The sequence below is a fragment of the Anomaloglossus baeobatrachus genome, chromosome 8, assembly GCF_048569485.1.
Source record: "Anomaloglossus baeobatrachus isolate aAnoBae1 chromosome 8, aAnoBae1.hap1, whole genome shotgun sequence".
NCBI lineage: Eukaryota > Metazoa > Chordata > Amphibia > Anura > Aromobatidae > Anomaloglossus > Anomaloglossus baeobatrachus.
Window position 1 is genome coordinate 184,613,266 of NC_134360.1, and position 18,002 is coordinate 184,631,267.

Here is an 18,002-nt window from a genome sequence, read left to right on the forward strand (position 1 = left end):
CATTATCGCGGCTAAAAGACCGAGCAACAGTGCGGATCCGGCACTAGACCCAAGGAGGGTGAGATCCTACTGAGTTTGACATTTCTTTAGATATTTTACAGAGTTTGGAGGCCATTTTCCTGAAAGTTGACAGTAGTTCACAGAGTTCATTCACAACTGAATGTTTTTCTACTTTTCCTTTACTTAACAGATTGAAAGTACTGCAACAGGAATCCAACCAAGCAAATGTCTGACTGGCAAAGTGACCATTGATAATACTGTGGGAAATGACACTTTCTTTTTAGTAACATGGATAAGTCTCATACCAAGTATTGCGCTCACAGATCCAAAAGGGAAAGAATATAAGAACGACCAATTTGTCAGTGATGCCATCTCCAAATCCACTCGTCTCAAGATCCCAGGCACAGCAGAGGTAACCGCACACTACTCTCATCCTCTACATATGCTCCTACATGACTAGGATTCATCTCGTGCACAGATCCAGTCAGACCATACTGGGCCCAACACAAAAGGGAGGCAGACGTGACAGGGTTTGGGACAAGAAATTAAGTGAAAAGGGGGATTAGGTACAGGAAGGGTCAAGGTAAGTTGAGGTGAATCATCAATATGGGGCGGACTTCGAGGGAGGAGATGACCTGACGGTTTATAAGGGGAGGACCGTTAGGTGAAGACAGCCGTTTTAGGCACATCCTTGAAGGAAGTAATCTCCCACCCACCCTCCATTGCATTTACTGGGCAATTTTTGAGACAGTATTTGGGACCAAAAAGTGGTGGCGAGGCAAATGTTGCATATATTGTTATTTGTCGTTGTTTTGTTTGGGTTTTAAAATGTTTTGTGTAATAGCAGTGTGACAAGGGGCAGAGGTCCTCCAAGCTGGTGATGTGGTTAGTGGCGGATCAATGGAGGGGCGCAAGGTTCTGCACCTTCAAAGTCGACTCTATTAAGTGGTGGCAGGTAGTGGAAGCCCCATGTTAAGGCCTTGAAGGGCCCGTGGGTAGCTGTCTATGTTAAGAAAGTCAGGTTGGTTAACAGTTGCCTCTGAACTAGTGATAAAATGGCTAAAGGTAAACTACAGTCTGAACAGTTGTGTGTATATACTGCATGTTACAGGTCAGGGGCTTCAAGGACCACCTTCCATTTTTAATTTTAGTATGATTAATACGTTATTCTTGTTTGTTATTATAAATGCTGCTGTGACCAATTTAATCCATCCCAGACACAGCCTGTTTATTTTAGATAAGTGGGTGAGGGATAAGATAGAAGTAACATAATGTATGACTTGCCAATACCCTTTATCATGCCTTGTCTTTAGCATGTAAGACTGTATAATAACCCTGATGCCTATCAGAACAACACAAAGAAGTATGAAAGGAAGTGTATTACACAGAAAAGCATTACAGAACACCTTATAAATAATATAACTGAAACTGCCCTATTAAGAGATTCTTATATAACCCCTTGTGATTTTTTTTTTAACATTTTTGGCCTCCACATAGGTATTGATGACCTATACTTGGGATTGGTCATCGATATCAGATCAGTGAAGGTCCAAGGTCTGACATCTGCCACCCCCACTGATCAGCCATTTACAGCACCAGACCAAAGTGAACAATGTATGGACTCAGAGCGCACAGCGCCATATACTGTGTAGTGAACATTGTTAGTACTGCTCTTAAACTACTAACAGAGTAAATAGGAGCCAAGCTGCAATACTGGAAACAGCCACTAGACGGTGTTCGGAGCTGTGCTATCCATCTATCTACCTGTATCTATCTATTTATTTATCTATACATATATCTATCGCTATACATCTTCAGTATCTATCTCTATACATCTATCTATATCTATACAACTATCTACCTCTATCTATCTATCCATCCATCAACCTATGCATTTATTTATCTCTATATATCTATTGATCTATATCTATCCATCTATCTACCTATCTATCTATCTATCTATCCTTCTATCTATCTATCTATCTATCTATCTACCTGTATACATTTATCTATCTATCTCTCTATCTATCTATCTTTCTATCTATCTATCTATCTACCTGTATACATTTATCTATCTATCTCTCTATCTATCTATCTATCTCTCTATCTATCTATCTATCTATCTATCTATCTATTTATCTATCTATCTACCTGTATATATCTATCTATCTATCTATCTATCTATCTATTTATCTATCTATCTACCTGTATACATTTATCTATCTATCTCTCTATCTATCTATCTATCTACCTGTATACATTTATCTATCTCTCTATCTATCTATCTATCTACCTGTATACATTTATCTCTCTATCTATCTATCTATCTATCTACCTGTATACATTTATCTCTCTATCTATCTATCTATCTATCTATCTATCTACCTGTATACATTTATCTATCTATCTATCTATCTATCTACCTGTATACATTTATCTATCTGTCTCTCTATCTCTCTCTCTCTCTCTCTCTATCTATCTATCTATCTATCTATCTATCTACCTGTATACATTTATCTATCTATCTCTCTATCTATCTATCTATCTATCTATCTATCTACCTGTATACATTTATCTATCTCTCTATCTATCTATCTATCTATCTACCTGTATACATTTATCTATCTCTCTATCTATCTATCTATCTATCTACCTGTATACATTTATCTATCTGTCTCTCTATCTCTCTCTCTCTATCTATCTATCTATCTACCTGTATACATTTATCTATCTATCTCTCTATCTATCTATCTTTCTATCTATCTATCTATCTATCTATCTACCTGTATACATTTATCTATCTATCTCTCTATCTATCTATCTATCTCTCTATCTATCTATCTATCTATCTATCTATTTATCTATCTATCTACCTGTATACATTTATCTATCTATCTCTCTATCTATCTATCTATCTACCTGTATACATTTATCTATCTCTCTATCTATCTATCTATCTACCTGTATACATTTATCTATCTCTCTATCTATCTATCTATCTACCTGTATACATTTATCTCTCTATCTATCTATCTATCTATCTATCTATCTATCTATCTATCTATCTATCTATCTATCTACCTGTATACATTTATCTATCTATCTATCTACCTGTATACATTTATCTATCTATCTATCTATCTATCTATCTATCTATCTACCTGTATACATTTATCTATCTGTCTCTCTATCTCTCTCTCTCTATCTATCTATCTATCTATCTACCTGTATACATTTATCTATCTATCTCTCTATCTATCTATCTATCTATCTATCTATCTATCTACCTGTATACATTTATCTATCTCTCTATCTATCTATCTATCTATCTATCTATCTACCTGTATACATTTATCTATCTCTCTATCTATCTATCTATCTACCGTATCTACCTGTATACATTTATCTATCTATCTCTCTATCTCTCTCTCTATCTATCTATCTATCTATTTACCTGTATACATTTATCTATCTATCTATCTATCATCAAAATGTATAAGGTTTCCCATGTACTTAGCTGAAAATCTAACAAACTGTATATATTCCATTTTAGAAAGGCGATTGGGAATACAGTATATGTAATACTTATACAGGGGAACAAGTTCTCGGTTTGACCGTAAATTCCAGAGCCGCCAATCCGAATGTTCCCCCAATCATCGCAGAAACATACATGAATGCTGACACCAACAGCTTCCCTACTCCAATGATCGTGTATGCCACAGTCACCCAGGGACTGGCTCCAGTTCTGCATGCAAAAGTCACTGCCTATATTGAGCCGCAAAACGGAAAAGTGATTACGCTGCCACTTTTGGACAATGGTGCAGGTTAGTAAAATAGGAAAATCATCTCAGTGAGGAAAATGATTTCTACAATATCGTTCTAGTTACATAGAGTAGCACTTCATAGTCATGGAGGTGCGACCATCAGACTCATCTAGTAATTGTAGTACCTACAGTATATGTATACAGTGGAACCCTGGATTAAGAGTAACTTGGTTTGAGAGCGTTTTTCCAAGACGAGCAAAGCTTTTTACGAATTTGTAACTTAGTTTAAGAGCAATGATTTGCAATAAGAGCAAATCCTCACCGTGCACACTTCCGGTTCTGTCCTTTCACCACACTCTGACCCGCTCTGGAGGTAACGTTCTGTGCATATGTACTGTATACAGTACACCATTGCACAGTACAGTATACACTATATAGCATGTCTATCAGTTTGCATTTGTGAATACAGTATTGTACTTTCTTTCATTGCTTGTACTGTAATCTTCAGTATTCCTACCCCCCATTTGGCTTAGTTCTGCCCTTATTTTGGGGAGAATTGATTTGGGGGGGTGTTTTTTATGCATTGTTCTAGAATAAAGATTGTCATATTTATATAGCATTTTTTTCTCTCTACTGTACATCCCGCACACCAACAATTCTATTGTAAACTAACGTGCAGTTTAATCTGTTTTATGTTTCTTAATGTACAGTATTTTGTATTAGAGTACTTTAATAATTGTATATGAATACAGGACATTATATTGTATTACTGTAATACGTTTGTATAAATGCAGCAAATATTTTTGGGATGTGGAACGAATTGTCTGCATTAGAGTAAAGGGTAATTTACACGCTGCGATCTTGCTAGCGAGATCGCAAGCGATCGTACCCGCCCCCGTTGGTTGTGCGACAGGGGCAAATCGCTTCCCGTGGCGCACAACCTCGCTTACACCCGTCACACGGACTTACCTGCCCTGCGACGTCGCTCTGGCCGGCGAACCGCCTCCTTTCTAAGAGGGCGGTTCGTGCGGCGTCACTGTGACATCACACGGCAGCTGTCCAATTGAAGCGGAGGGGTGGAGATGAGCGGGAGGAATATCCCGCCCACCTCCTTCCTTCCGCATTGCCGGTGGAGGCAGGTAAGGAGATGTTCGTCGCTCCTGCGGTGTCACACACAGCGATGTGTGCTGCTGCAGGAACGAGGAACAACATCGCTAATAAGCAGAAAACGATTTTTAGTTTCAGGACGACCTCTCCGCGGCAAACTATTTTGACCGCTTTTGCGATCGTTTAAGGTCACTCGTAAGTGTCACACACTGCGATATCGTTAATGACGCCGGATGTGCGTCACAAACACCGTGACCCCGACGATAATTCACTAACGATATCGCAGCTTGTAAAGCCCGATTTATTTCCTACGGGAAGATTTTGCTTTGATATAAGAGTAACTTGGTTTAAGAGCTCACTCCCAGAAACAATTATGCTCATAATCCAAGGTTCCACTATATATATATATATATATATATATATATATATATATATATATATATATATTTGCACATTTCAAAAGATTCAGCTGCTCAGCAACCACTTTATACTTATAAGATATCTATTTGCTGATGGTGCTTACGAAAGTACAGGTAACAACACTGCAAAATATATACCTGTACATGAATGCAATACACACAGTCAAGTGAAATCTATATGGATGGTACCATAGTGCCCCAAAATCTAAACAAATATGGTGTTTCTGTATCAGTGAGCTTCAGACAACTTTCTTATTGGGAAGATGAAACCTATGCCATGCTAACGGTTCTAAACAACAGTCTCTGTGCTCCACCTGCTGGGAATTAGTAGTACTGTCAAATTTATTCTTAAAGGGAATCATCATCAGGTTTTTCTACCTCATCTTAGAGCAGTATGATGTAGGGAAAGAGACCCTGATTCCAATGATGTATCACTTACATTACTGAGTGCCATCGTTCAGACACAATAAAAGCTTAGATTTAGCAAAGCAGCAGAACTGAGAAAGCTGTACCCGCCCACACGAGGCTTTTTATAGATAGTGAGCTAATAATCACAGAAGGAGGTGTGCCGGACTGCCAGGCATGAGTTAATATAGTCAAGTAGTGATAAGATCCTGAAGCTAAAACAAACATTGCAAGTAAACAACAGTTCGGACCTTGACAACTGACACATCTCTGAATTCTGTGTTAACCCTGCAGCATGCTGCCTTCAGATTACATAGAAAAAAACCTGTTGACAGATTCCCTTTAAAGGAAACCTGTCATATAAAAAAACCTCGCTATTATCTTGCAGATATAGGGTTAATCTACATGTTCTAAGTAGTGACTGACGCTGTCCCAGGTGCACCTCTATGACTTAAAGGAATCTGTCACCAGGTTTTTGCTCCCCCATCTGCAAGCAGCATAATGTAGGGACACAGACCCTGATTCCAGCGATGTGTCACTTACTGAGCTGTTTGCTGTAACTGTGATAAAATCAATAGTTTCTCTGCTGCGGATCTAGCGGTTATATAGAGCTCATGGATATGCTGGGCTACCTAGCAGAGTACCAAGTAGTCTTTGAATGATAATCTTCTGCTGATTAAACAGTGATTTTATCAAAACTACACTAAACAGCCCAGTAAGTGACACATCGCTGGAATCAGGATCTCTGCCCCTACATCATGCTGCTCTCAAATTAGGTAGCAAAAACCTGGTGACAGATTCCCTGTAAAGCCTCAAGCTGCCTGGCTTTCAGTGTGATGGCCAAATATCTATAGAACGCTTTTAACCTGCAGATTAACCCCATATCTGAAGATTACTAGTGTTTTGGGACGTGACTACTTCCCTGTAAGGCATTGGACACTTTTTGACATTTAAAAATGATTTTTACATACAGTATATTAGTAGTTACATTTTGGTAATATAATAGAAATCAAAGTTTCAGTCTGCAGTCTTTATTCATTTTCATATTGGTTTGTAGCATGATCCGAGTCTCAATATATAAAGTTTTGGTCTTGCAGAAATATCCCTGCCAGTAATACAGGCTGGATATGAGCCCTATGTATATCCTGGCAGCTTCTGTCTTCCTATGTTTTAATGTAACATCATATTGCAAGCAAAGTAAATTCCCCTCCGCATGCTTTCCTCCATGTCTGAGTCCTGTTTTCTCTGCTCTCCATGACACTTTAGATGCTTTCCCCACTGTCTCCTGCAGATCTGTGTCCAACCTCCTCCCTTTTGAGATACCAAACCAACTAGTTTGGTGTCGGCTGAATTACCATTAGGCTGACAGCCATCTTTTCTGATTCCGGCATGAAAGCAAATGACCGATAACAAAACTTCTGTGTACAGGTGTCCATAGTCTTTCATTTGTGCAATTACTTGTGTTTTTCTAAACAAAATTTGATATTGATAATTTATTGATATTGATTTTTTTATTTGATAACAAAGTGTTAAAGTGTTGCGTTTTCTTTAAATAATCTTTGCTTCCTTTGAAGGTGCTGATATCATCAAGAATGACGGAATATATTCCAGATTCTTCACAGATTTCCATCAAAATGGCAGGTATAACTTGAAAGTACGTGTAGAAAGTCAAGAGACAGACAGCAAAGCCACCGTACCAAAGAGTCGGGCGCTGTACCTCCCTGGTTATATTGAGAATGGTAAGATTAGCATGTAAATGCTAATACTCGGATGTCAGTCTAATGCTTACGAATTAATTTTGTGGAAAAAAAACAACTTTTACTAAATCCGTGGTACCATTTAAGGCCGGAGTCGGGAACCTATGGCTCGCGGGCCAGATGTGGCTCTTTTGATGGCCACATCTTGCTCTCAGACAAATCTTCCGGTTTGTAAGACGCACTTTTTTCCCCCAAAACTGTGGGAAAATGGGGGTGCGTCTTACAAACCGCATATGGCTTACCGGGGTGGCAGTGGTGGCGCAGGGTCAGCGATACTGCAGGTTTGTGGGTGTCGCGGCTGCGGGCGCCATTGATTTGTGGGCTGCTTTTAATCTCCTGCAGTTGACAAAATCGACTTCAAGAAAATGGCCGCACAGATAGGACTCCGCAGCCATTTTCTTGAAGTTCATCACGTCGATCTGCGCACGCGACGTGGCCATTTTCTTGAAGTTGGTCTCGTCAACTACAGGAGATCCAAAGCAGCCCGCCGGCTAATCAATGGCGCCCGCCGCCGTGACACCCCACGAGCCTGCAGCAGTATCACCAACCCTCAGCATACTGACCCTCCTTAGTCACAACTTCCCTCCCCGCCCCTCCATGCCCGCAGCATCGCCGACCCTTCCTCCTGGGACCTTCTGATCCGATCCACCACCACCGCTCACCCCTGGTGAGTATGGCTCTCATGGAATTACATTTTAAAATATGTAGCGTTCATGGGTCTCCCAGCCAAAAAGGTTACCGACCCCTGATTTAAGGGGTTATCTGGGAGCTGACAATAGTTGGCCTTGGCAGCTGAATAGGTTCCTCCATGTTATAGGTCCCTCAATGTGATGGTCCTCAATGTTATGGGTCCCTCAATGTTATGTTCCTCAATGTTATGGGTCCCTCAGTGTTATGTTCCTCAATGTTATGGGTCCCTCAATGTTATGTTCCTCAATGTTATGGGTCCCTCAGTGTTATGTTCCTCAATGTTATGGGTCCCTCAATGTTATGATCCTCAATGTTATGGGTCCCTCAAGGTTATGTTCCTCAATGTTATGGGTCCTGCAATGTTATGGTCCTCAATGTTATGGGTCCCTCAATGTTAGTATGATGTCTACTCTATCAAGACTCTCAAAATGACTGCACTATCCATATAAAGTTATTAAACACAGGAATGCAGACTTGTGATGGTAATTGTATAAGTTGTATTACGTGTATTGTATATGTGTATGGTTATACAGGCTGTGCATATATGTGTAGATAATCTGTGTATACCAGCTGTGTGCTGTATGTGTATATAGGCTGTGTGTGTTTTTATATATATATATATATATATATATATATATATATATATATATATATATATATACAGTTAGGTCCAGAAATATTTGGACAGTGACACAAGTTTTGTTATTTTAGCTGTTTACAAAAACATGTTCAGAAATACAATTATATATATAATATGGGCTGAAAGTGCACACTCCCAGCTGCACTATGAGAGTTTTCACATCCAAATCGGAGAAAGGGTTTAGGAATCATAGCTCTGTAATGCATAGCCTCCTCTTTTTCAAGGGACCAAAAGTAATTGGACAAGGGACTCTAAGGGCTGCAATTAACTCTGAAGGCGTCTCCCTCGTTAACCTGTAATCAATGAAGTAGTTAAAAGGTCTGGGGTTGATTACAGGTGTGTGGTTTGGCATTTGGAAGCTGTTGCTGTGACCAGACAACATGCGGTCTAAGGAACTCTCAATTGAGGTGAAGCAGAACATCCTGAGGCTGAAAAAAAAAGAAACAATCCATCAGAGAGATAGCAGACATGCTTGGAGTAGCGAAATCAACAGTCGGGTACATTCTGAGAAAAAAGGAATTGACTGGTGAGCTTGGGAACTCAAAAAGGCCTGGGCGTCCACGTATGACAACAGTGGTGGATGATCGCCGCATACTTTCTTTGGTGAAGAAGAACCCGTTCACAACATCAACTGAAGTCCAGAACACTCTCAGTGAAGTAGGTGTATCTGTCTCTAAGTCAACAGTAAAGAGAAGACTCCATGAAAGTAAATACAAAGGGTTCACATCTAGATACAAACCATTCATCAATTCCAAAAATAGACAGGCCAGAGTTAAATTTGCTGAAAAACACCTCATGAAGCCAGCTCAGTTCTGGAAAAGTATTCTATGGACAGATGAGACCAAGATCAACCTGTACCAGAATGATGGGAAGAAAAAAGTTTGGAGAAGAAAGGGAACGGCACATGATCCAAGGCACACCACATCCTCTGTAAAACATGGTGGAGGCAACGTGATGGCATGGGCATGCATGGCTTTCAATGGCACTGGGTCACTTGTGTTTATTGATGACATAACAGCAGACAAGAGTATCCGGATGAATTCTGAAGTGTACCGGGATATACTTTCAGCCCAGATTCAGCCAAATGCCGCAAAGTTGATCGGACGGCGCTTCATAGTACAGATGGACAATGACCCCAAGCATACAGCCAAAGCTACCCAGGAGTTCATGAGTGCAGAAAAGTGGAACATTGTGCAAAGGCCAAGTCAATCACCAGATCTTAACCCAATTGAGCATGTATTTCACTTGCTCAAATCCAGACTTAAGACGGAAAGACCCACAAACAAGCAAGACCTGAAGGCTGCGGCTGTAAAGGCCTGGCAAAGCATTAAGAAGGAGGAAACCCAGCGTTTGGTGATGTCCATGGGTTCCAGACTTAAGGCAGTGATTGCCTCCAAAGGATTCGCAACAAAATATTGAAAATAAAAATATTTTGTTTGGGTTTGGTTTATTTGTCCAATTACTTTTGACCTCCTAAAATGTGGAGTGTTTATAAAGAAATGTGTACAATTCCTACAATTTCTATCAGATATTTTTGTTCAAACCTTCAAATTAAACGTTACAATCTGCACTTGAATTCTGTTGTAGAGGTTTCATTTCAAATCCAATGTGGTGGCATGCAGAGCCCAACTCGCGAAAATTGTGTCACTGTCCAAATATTTCTGGACCTAACTGTATATAAAAATAAATAAATATATATACATATATATATATATTTTTTATATATATATATATATATATATATATATATATATATATATATATATATATATATATATAAAATATTTTATTTACTTTATTTTTTTATAGGCTGTGGATATATATGTTTATAGACTGTGTATATAGGCTGTGTGCTGTGTGTTGTGTATATATAAGATGTTCTATTACTTTCAGTCACCTTTACCTTATTTTTCTTTTTTTATTCACAGGTACCTTATTCTCTAACCCTCCAAAACCAAAAATTACTGTTGAAGATCTGAATTTGGGAAATTTTAGCCGTACAGCCTCAGGAGGTGCTTTTGTAGTGTCCAATGTGCCAGCTGGCCCATTACCAGATGTCTTTAAACCTAGTAGAATCACCGATTTGTTTGCGGACTTTGAGGACAAAATTGTTGTATTGACCTGGACAGCCACTGGTGATGATGAAGATAAAGGGAATGGTATGTGTTGGTTGTCATTTATGAAAGTGCATTATTTTCATATTTTGAAATGAATGAATATTTCACTATTTCATCTTGCTGGTACAACATTATACATTTGAAGTATAAGTCTCAATTGGAAGCATATCTTATTTCAAAATATCCTAAAAGTTACACTAACCATCAGACATGATAAATTAGATCTGATAATCCTTGCTCTTTCCGCAAAACTTGAAAGAGTAGAGAAGCTAGATTATAGTTAATGCCCAGAACTCAGTGCTCAGTAGATAAATTAATCAGCAAAACCACAATTAGTATAAGAATACAGTACCAGAATCACCATCATCAGTACATGCATACAGCACCAGAACCACCACTAGTACATAAATGCAGTACCAAAACCACCAGCAGTACATTATAGTCAATGGTTATATTCACTAGTGCATTTTTTTTTTCATAGACCAATTATTATCCAATTTGCAAATTAAAATTACTTATTCAAATGAATGGGTCTGTGGAAAAAAAAATCAGTGTTATAAATGGCTCATGATAAGTAAGGCAATGGCTCTCATTCACTCCAGCTTTGAAAATGAGCGTTTGGCTTGAAATCATTTGGCTTGTTGATGAATTTTGATCAGTTTGGTTTGTATGATATGTAATATAATCATAGTGCTGCTATTGTCAGGGGTGGTCTAGTAAACTGGCTAAGGAAGTAAAAAATAAAAAAATAAGTAAATAAGGGTTAATTTATAATAATGAACTTAGAAAATTACATGAAATTAAAGGAATATTCTCCAAGATCCTATCCGTATATGTAGTAGGTATAATAATAATAATAATATTAAATTCCTCCAATTAAAAATGTAGTATAGTTCTCCTGATTAGCTATGTCACTTACCTCATGTGTAGGGTATTGCAGGACCTTATGTATCCTTGGTTACATCCACTCATATAGTGACAGTTATGTAGTCAATTAGTTGTTCATGGTCATAACCATGGATATCTAATCTAAAATGCCCTGTACATGAGGTAAGAAACATGGCTATATCAGGAGAACTATACTGCATTTCTAATTGGGACGGATTTTCAAATATTATTATTATTACACCTACTACATATTGGGATAGGAACTTGCAGATGGGAATACCCCTTTAAAGGGTTATTCCCATATGAAAGATACTATCCCAATATGTAGTAGGTGTAATAATAATATTAGGAAATACCTCGAATTAGAAATGTAGTATCATTCTCCTGATATAGCCATGTCACTTACCTTATGTGCAGGGCATTACAGTCGCTAAGAGGGAACCTGTCACCAGGTTATTCCCTTATAAGCTGCAGCCACCACCACTGAGCTCTTATATATGGCATTCTAGAATACTGTATATAAGAGTCCAGGCCACTGTGTAGAACGTAAAAAACACTTTTATAATACTCCCCTAGGGGGCAGTCTAGTCGGATGGGAGTCGCTGCTGTCCAGTCTGGCGCCTCCTCTGCGGCGATCTTCGTCCTCCTCCTTCTGTGCATGACGCATCCTACGTCATCCACACAGGCCTGCAAGGTCATCCTGCGCAGGCGCACTTTGATCTGCCGTGCTCAGATCAAAGTATTGTAGTGCGCATGCGCGGGTGGTCTGTAACCTTTCCTCACGCCTGCGTATTACAGTACTTTGATCTGTCCTCAACTGGGCAGATCAAAGCACGCCTGTGCAGGACCACATTGCTGGCCTGGGCTGGATAGGAGGACGGCAACCGCAGCAGAGAGGAGGCGCCGGATCGGAGAGCAGCGACGACTATCGGACCGGACTGCCTCTCTAGGTAAGTAATATAAAAGTGTTTTTTACGTTCTACACAGCGGCTTGTTCTCTTATATATTGTATTCTAGAATACTGTGTATAAGGGCTCACTAATGCTGGCCGCAGCTCATAATAATCGGCAAATCTGGTGACAGGTTTCCTTTAGGCATCCAAGGTTATTACAACCACTGATGGGGACAGTTAGTTACGTTGCTAGTCGTCGTAACCTTGAATACCTAAGCTACTGCAATGCCCTGCACATGAGGTAAGAGACGTGGCTATATCAGGAGAACTATACTACATTTCTAATTGAAAATATTTGCTAATATTCTTATTATTGGGATAGGATCTTGGCGATGTGAATACCCCTTTAAGTCTATGAAACGTTGTGTATTACAGAGATTATTCCGTTTCTGTAGTTTTTGATGGTTTGTATTTTTTCCTTTTCAGCTACCAGTTACGATTTACGGATGAGCCTGAGCAGCGAGACGCTCTTGGACGACTTTGAAAACGGCACGGCCGTCAATATTTCCAGTCTGACGCCGTCATCATCCGGTTCGCGGGAAGAATTTCGTTTTACTCCTCACAATACCACTATTAAAAACGGCACCATTTTTTACTTCGCCTTGGTTGCTATAGACAAAGCAAATCTGAAATCCGAGCCGTCTAATGTGGCGAGGGCGGCCCTGTTCTTACCAAGAAACTCGGCCAGCAGTCTATTAGGCGCAGGGAACACGCTGATTGTGACGCTGCTGATGACAATCATTGCTTTCCATCTCTGAAGCACAAGTTTACTGTCAGAAAACAAGATTTTGGACTGAAGCGGCCATTAGTGGGACGTTATAAGTGAACTACATATGCCAGCACAGTGATAACCTTTGATGAGAATTTTCCCGTGGACTTCTATGAGGCTCATACTGTTATTTCAGAACCTCAGACAACATAACAGTGTCTCCTTAGTGGCCGATTTTAGACATTTTCCAATTTAGTATACGTGAAATGATTGTTGACCCAATCGCCATGCCTATTGAGGAGTGCTATGTTGCAGCGGCACGCAACGCTCCAAAGACTGATCTTGCTATGTCTGCAATGTATGTCCCCTATAGTGTATACATGAGTCAGTTCTACTTTGCTTCTTTTATGTTGACTTTTTGACCATACTATGTTATCTTTACCAAAATAATGTAATTTTTACTTATTCCAGCCCACATTAGTCCTGCTGGGCTAGAGGACTAATAGTAGAAACCTACCAGTAGTGAGAAAAGCACCATCATGTCCATCTATGTCCATTCCCAGCCGATAAGAACCATGTGAAAGCATACCCGTGCCAATGTCCGATTATTGATTGTTTACTTGGTACAGTTTTGTCATTTTTCGCTTTTCTTTGTTCTAGTCGAGTGTATTTAGTAGGTAACGGCTCGATAAACCTTTTGTAGCATAATTAATAGCAATCCCTATTTCTGAGCTACAGCTGACATATCAGTTAGTATAATACAAAATAATATATAGAACCGTGTAAATTATGGCACAAAAACACGTAAAACGCCATCTTGATAGGTCTGAAATATAGAAAATCAAACAGAGTGGTGTGAATAGAGGCTGCACAAAGACTTTATAAAGCTTCTGGTGTTCTTACACATCTAGGTTTACCCGGCTGTATTGCAGCAATGTACATGAGGCTTCAAAACTACATATGTAGTGACTGACCGCTTTGTATACGGTCTTTAATCTTCAAGTGAGCCACCAAAAAATGGAGTTGTTTGCAAAATGTTTCCATTTTTCCATCAGTCTTCCTGGGCTAGAGGGATGACAACTGAAAGCTCCATTATTATACCAGCTATGTATGCCATCTTTAATGTTAAAGTGAGCCATCAGAAAATGGAGTTAAATATATGTTTCCATTTTTCTATTAGTCCTGCTGGGATAGAGGGATGATAACTAAAAGCTCCATTATTATACCAGCTATGTATACCATCTTTAATCTTAAATTGAGCCATCAAAAAATGGAGTTAACTATATGTTTCCATTTTTCTATTAGTCCTGCTGGGATAGAGGGATTATAACTCAAAGCTTCAATATTATGCCAGCTATGTATGCCATCTTTAATGTTAAAGTGAGCCATCAAAAAAATGGAGTTAACTATATGTTTCCATTTTTCTATTAGTCCTGCTGGGCTAGTGGGATGACAACTGAAAGATCCATTATTGTACCAGCTATGTATACCGTCTTTAATCTTAAAGTGAGCCATCAAAAAATGGAGTTAATTATTTGGGATGATCGAATACCACAAATATTCGCCTTTGCGATTATTCGCCGAATAGGTCACCGCTATTCGACTATTCGCGAATATTCGATGCGCAATGTAAGTCTATGGGAAACCCGAATAACAATTATTCGGGCTTCCCATAGACTTACATTGCGCATCGAATATTCGCATAGCGGCGACCTAATCATCAGATTATCGCGAAGGTGAATATTTTGGTATTCAATCATCCCTATTTATGTTTCCATGTTTCTATCAGTCCTGCTGGGCTAGAGGGCTGACTACTGAAAGCTCCATTATTGTGCCAGCTATATATACTGTCTTTAATCTTGAAGTGAGCCACCAAAAAATGGAGTTAACTATAGGTTTCCATGTTTCTATTAGTCCTGATGGGCTAGAGGGATGACAACTGAAAGCTCCGTTATTGTGCCAGAAGCGCAACCATTTTAATAAGATCTGTTAAAAGCATGCGCTTGTCAATCTCTAGAAAATGGGGCTTCATGTTCAATAATTTATTTAGCAAAGTTAGTTTTTCTTTTTTTTAGTATTTAAATATCTATTTCTAGAGTAGTGATCCACTGGATAATCCGCTGTGCGTCTGCGTAAATACAGATATACAGTTATTAAATATTGCTAAGATGGATACTGGTTTATGACACTGTACAAGGAGCACCGGAAGCCGGTATTCATGTCATACATAGACGGAAATATTAGGGTACTGTGCAAACCATTGATGTACAATTGGGTCATGTATAAATGTAGGATTGTTCAGGCCAGATCAGAGGAATATGGAAGAAGTGTTCACTATAAGACTGTTTGCTTCGATGCCATAGACTGTAAACAGAGTGGCGGAGAGCTCACTGAGCGTCACTGACTGTACTCACCCTGCACCTAGCCATAGTCATAGCAAGAAATGGTGTCCTCCATTCTGGCCATCAGTGGGTTGTGCCATTTTCGGACCACTACGCTCTAGTATTTATGGATAGGATATACAGAGATGGGTGAATACCTTAGTAGTACCCTGCTCCTATGGCCAGGTCAGTAGTCCGTGTCCGCTGGCACAACCCCCTACCGTCTGCCATCCACGACTCCTCCTTTGATTAGCCAGCCTGGAACAATATATTGTGTGCGCCACTTTGCCGCAATAACGTAACGCCAGGACGGCTAATTAAACGATGAACCGGCAAGTAAGAAGTGGTTCCCAGGTGTCCTATTCAGAGTACTGACTTGAACGCCGAACCACCGTCCTGCAAATTAATTTGTTCATCATAATAATGTTTTAAGCTGGAACACCCCTTTAAAAAGTTGCCTTCAAAATCAATATATTAAAAGGAATCTGTCACCAGGTTTTTGCTATGTAATCTGAAAGCAGCACAGTGTAGGGGTTGACACCCTGATTATAGCAATGTGTCACTTACTGGGCTGTTTGTTGTTACAATAAAATCACTATGTTATCAGTAGGAGATATCACTTGAGGACTAGTCCTCCTGCTCTGTTACTCTGTCCCCACCACTGATTGGCAGCTTTCTGCCTATGCACAGTGTAAGAAAAAAAACAAGGATAAAAGTGGAAAAACGTCCGCGCTGCTGTGTCAATAAAGAGTTAATTCCAAATAAGAGCAATGCAGAGTGGTTTATTCTACGCGTTTTGTAGATAACCCCTCTCCATCAGGATCTCCACCAAAAATGACCATTTTTGGTGGATTTCCTGATGAAGGAGAAGGGTTATCTCCGAAACGCGTAGAATAAACCACCCTGCATTGCTCTTATTTGGAATTAACTCTTTATTGGCACAGCAGTGCGGACGTAACCTTGTTTTTTTCTTGCTTCTGCCTTTGGCAAGTGGAGTCTGCAGAAGCTGATACATGCTTTAATACTGGTTGTCTGTCACACAACCATCTCAGATGAGTGGTTTTCATTAACTCTTACTGTTGTTATCCTGGTAAGACCCAATATGCGCTTTTTATATCCAGTTTTTTTTTTACTATGCACAGTGTACAAAGAATGCTGCCAATCAGTGGTGTGGGTGGAGCTATACAGAGCTCAGCAATCAGAGAACCGCTATATCGGCAGCAATGAAAACAGGGATTTTATCAAAACTGCTACAAACAGCCCATTAAGTGATAAATTGCTGGAATCAGGGTCTCTGTCCCTACATCATGATGCTCTCATATTACATTGCCAGAAGAGATTCATAGCAAAGATAGATTCCTTTTAAATAAATGCTTTATTCAGGTAAGAGGGGGAAAGGAAAGCAAACAATATATATATATTTTTTTATTACAGAGCTTTATATTTCTGGGGGTGTGGTGGTTGCTTTAAAATTTGTAAAATACCTCAAATAAATGTAAATAAAACTTTAAAGTGTCTGATTCCCTATCGTCATTGTTTTCCACAACCTTGAAATGTTACATTTGTTCATTTTTACATTTTTTTTAATCAGTTAAAAATTGAAGCAGTAATATTATTGTGCATATGGCTGACACATGAGGTTGTACTCAAAACTCACAAAGTGTCATGGCAGCATCAGACGCTGTTCACACTACAGATTCTGACACTCCACACTATGGTTTCTCTGGTGTTTGAGTTGCTCAGGCGTTGTCCAGCTGTGTGCTCAGTAATGGTCAGGATAGCAAGCATTAACCTCTGGTTACCTCTGGGATCACGTTATTGGAAACCTATCACATTTACTCCCCACCTTTTTAAGATGGTAGAATCTGTCTTCCCAAGCCGACTATAGTTTATTGCTGTGTCAGTCTGTGTGCTGGTGTGTCGCAGTCCTGCTGGTGATTGTATTGCGTGGTGCTTGTGTAGCGCCCCTGAGATAATCAGGAGCTACAAGGTACTGCATCCTGTCAAAGATGCAGGGCCTACCCCTAGGAACCTGGAAGAACCTGGAGGACCAGTGCCGGTAACACCAAAACACATATATAATCCCAGTTTTTCCCTTTCCCAAGGACTGGTGACAGACTAGAGTTGGACCCAATGGATGGCCAACCAGTGGTGGAGCCGATCCAGTCCACTA

General features: G+C 39.6%; 1 protein-coding gene across 2 annotated transcripts in view; it reads left to right on the forward strand.

Annotated features, from left to right (window-relative positions):
• Positions 1–15,092, forward strand: part of LOC142250156 (calcium-activated chloride channel regulator 1-like) — a 51,651-nt gene extending 36,559 nt beyond the window's left edge. For both annotated transcript variants that reach the window (XM_075322290.1, XM_075322291.1), the window contains exons 11-15: positions 191–412; positions 3,554–3,824; positions 7,270–7,434; positions 10,711–10,941; positions 13,166–15,092. In XM_075322290.1, coding sequence (XP_075178405.1) covers positions 191–412; positions 3,554–3,824; positions 7,270–7,434; positions 10,711–10,941; positions 13,166–13,497 — 1,221 coding nt within the window. In that variant the 3' untranslated portion in view covers positions 13,498–15,092. The remainder of the gene's footprint in view (positions 1–190; positions 413–3,553; positions 3,825–7,269; positions 7,435–10,710; positions 10,942–13,165) is intronic.
• Positions 15,093–18,002: the final 2,910 nt, after the last annotated feature.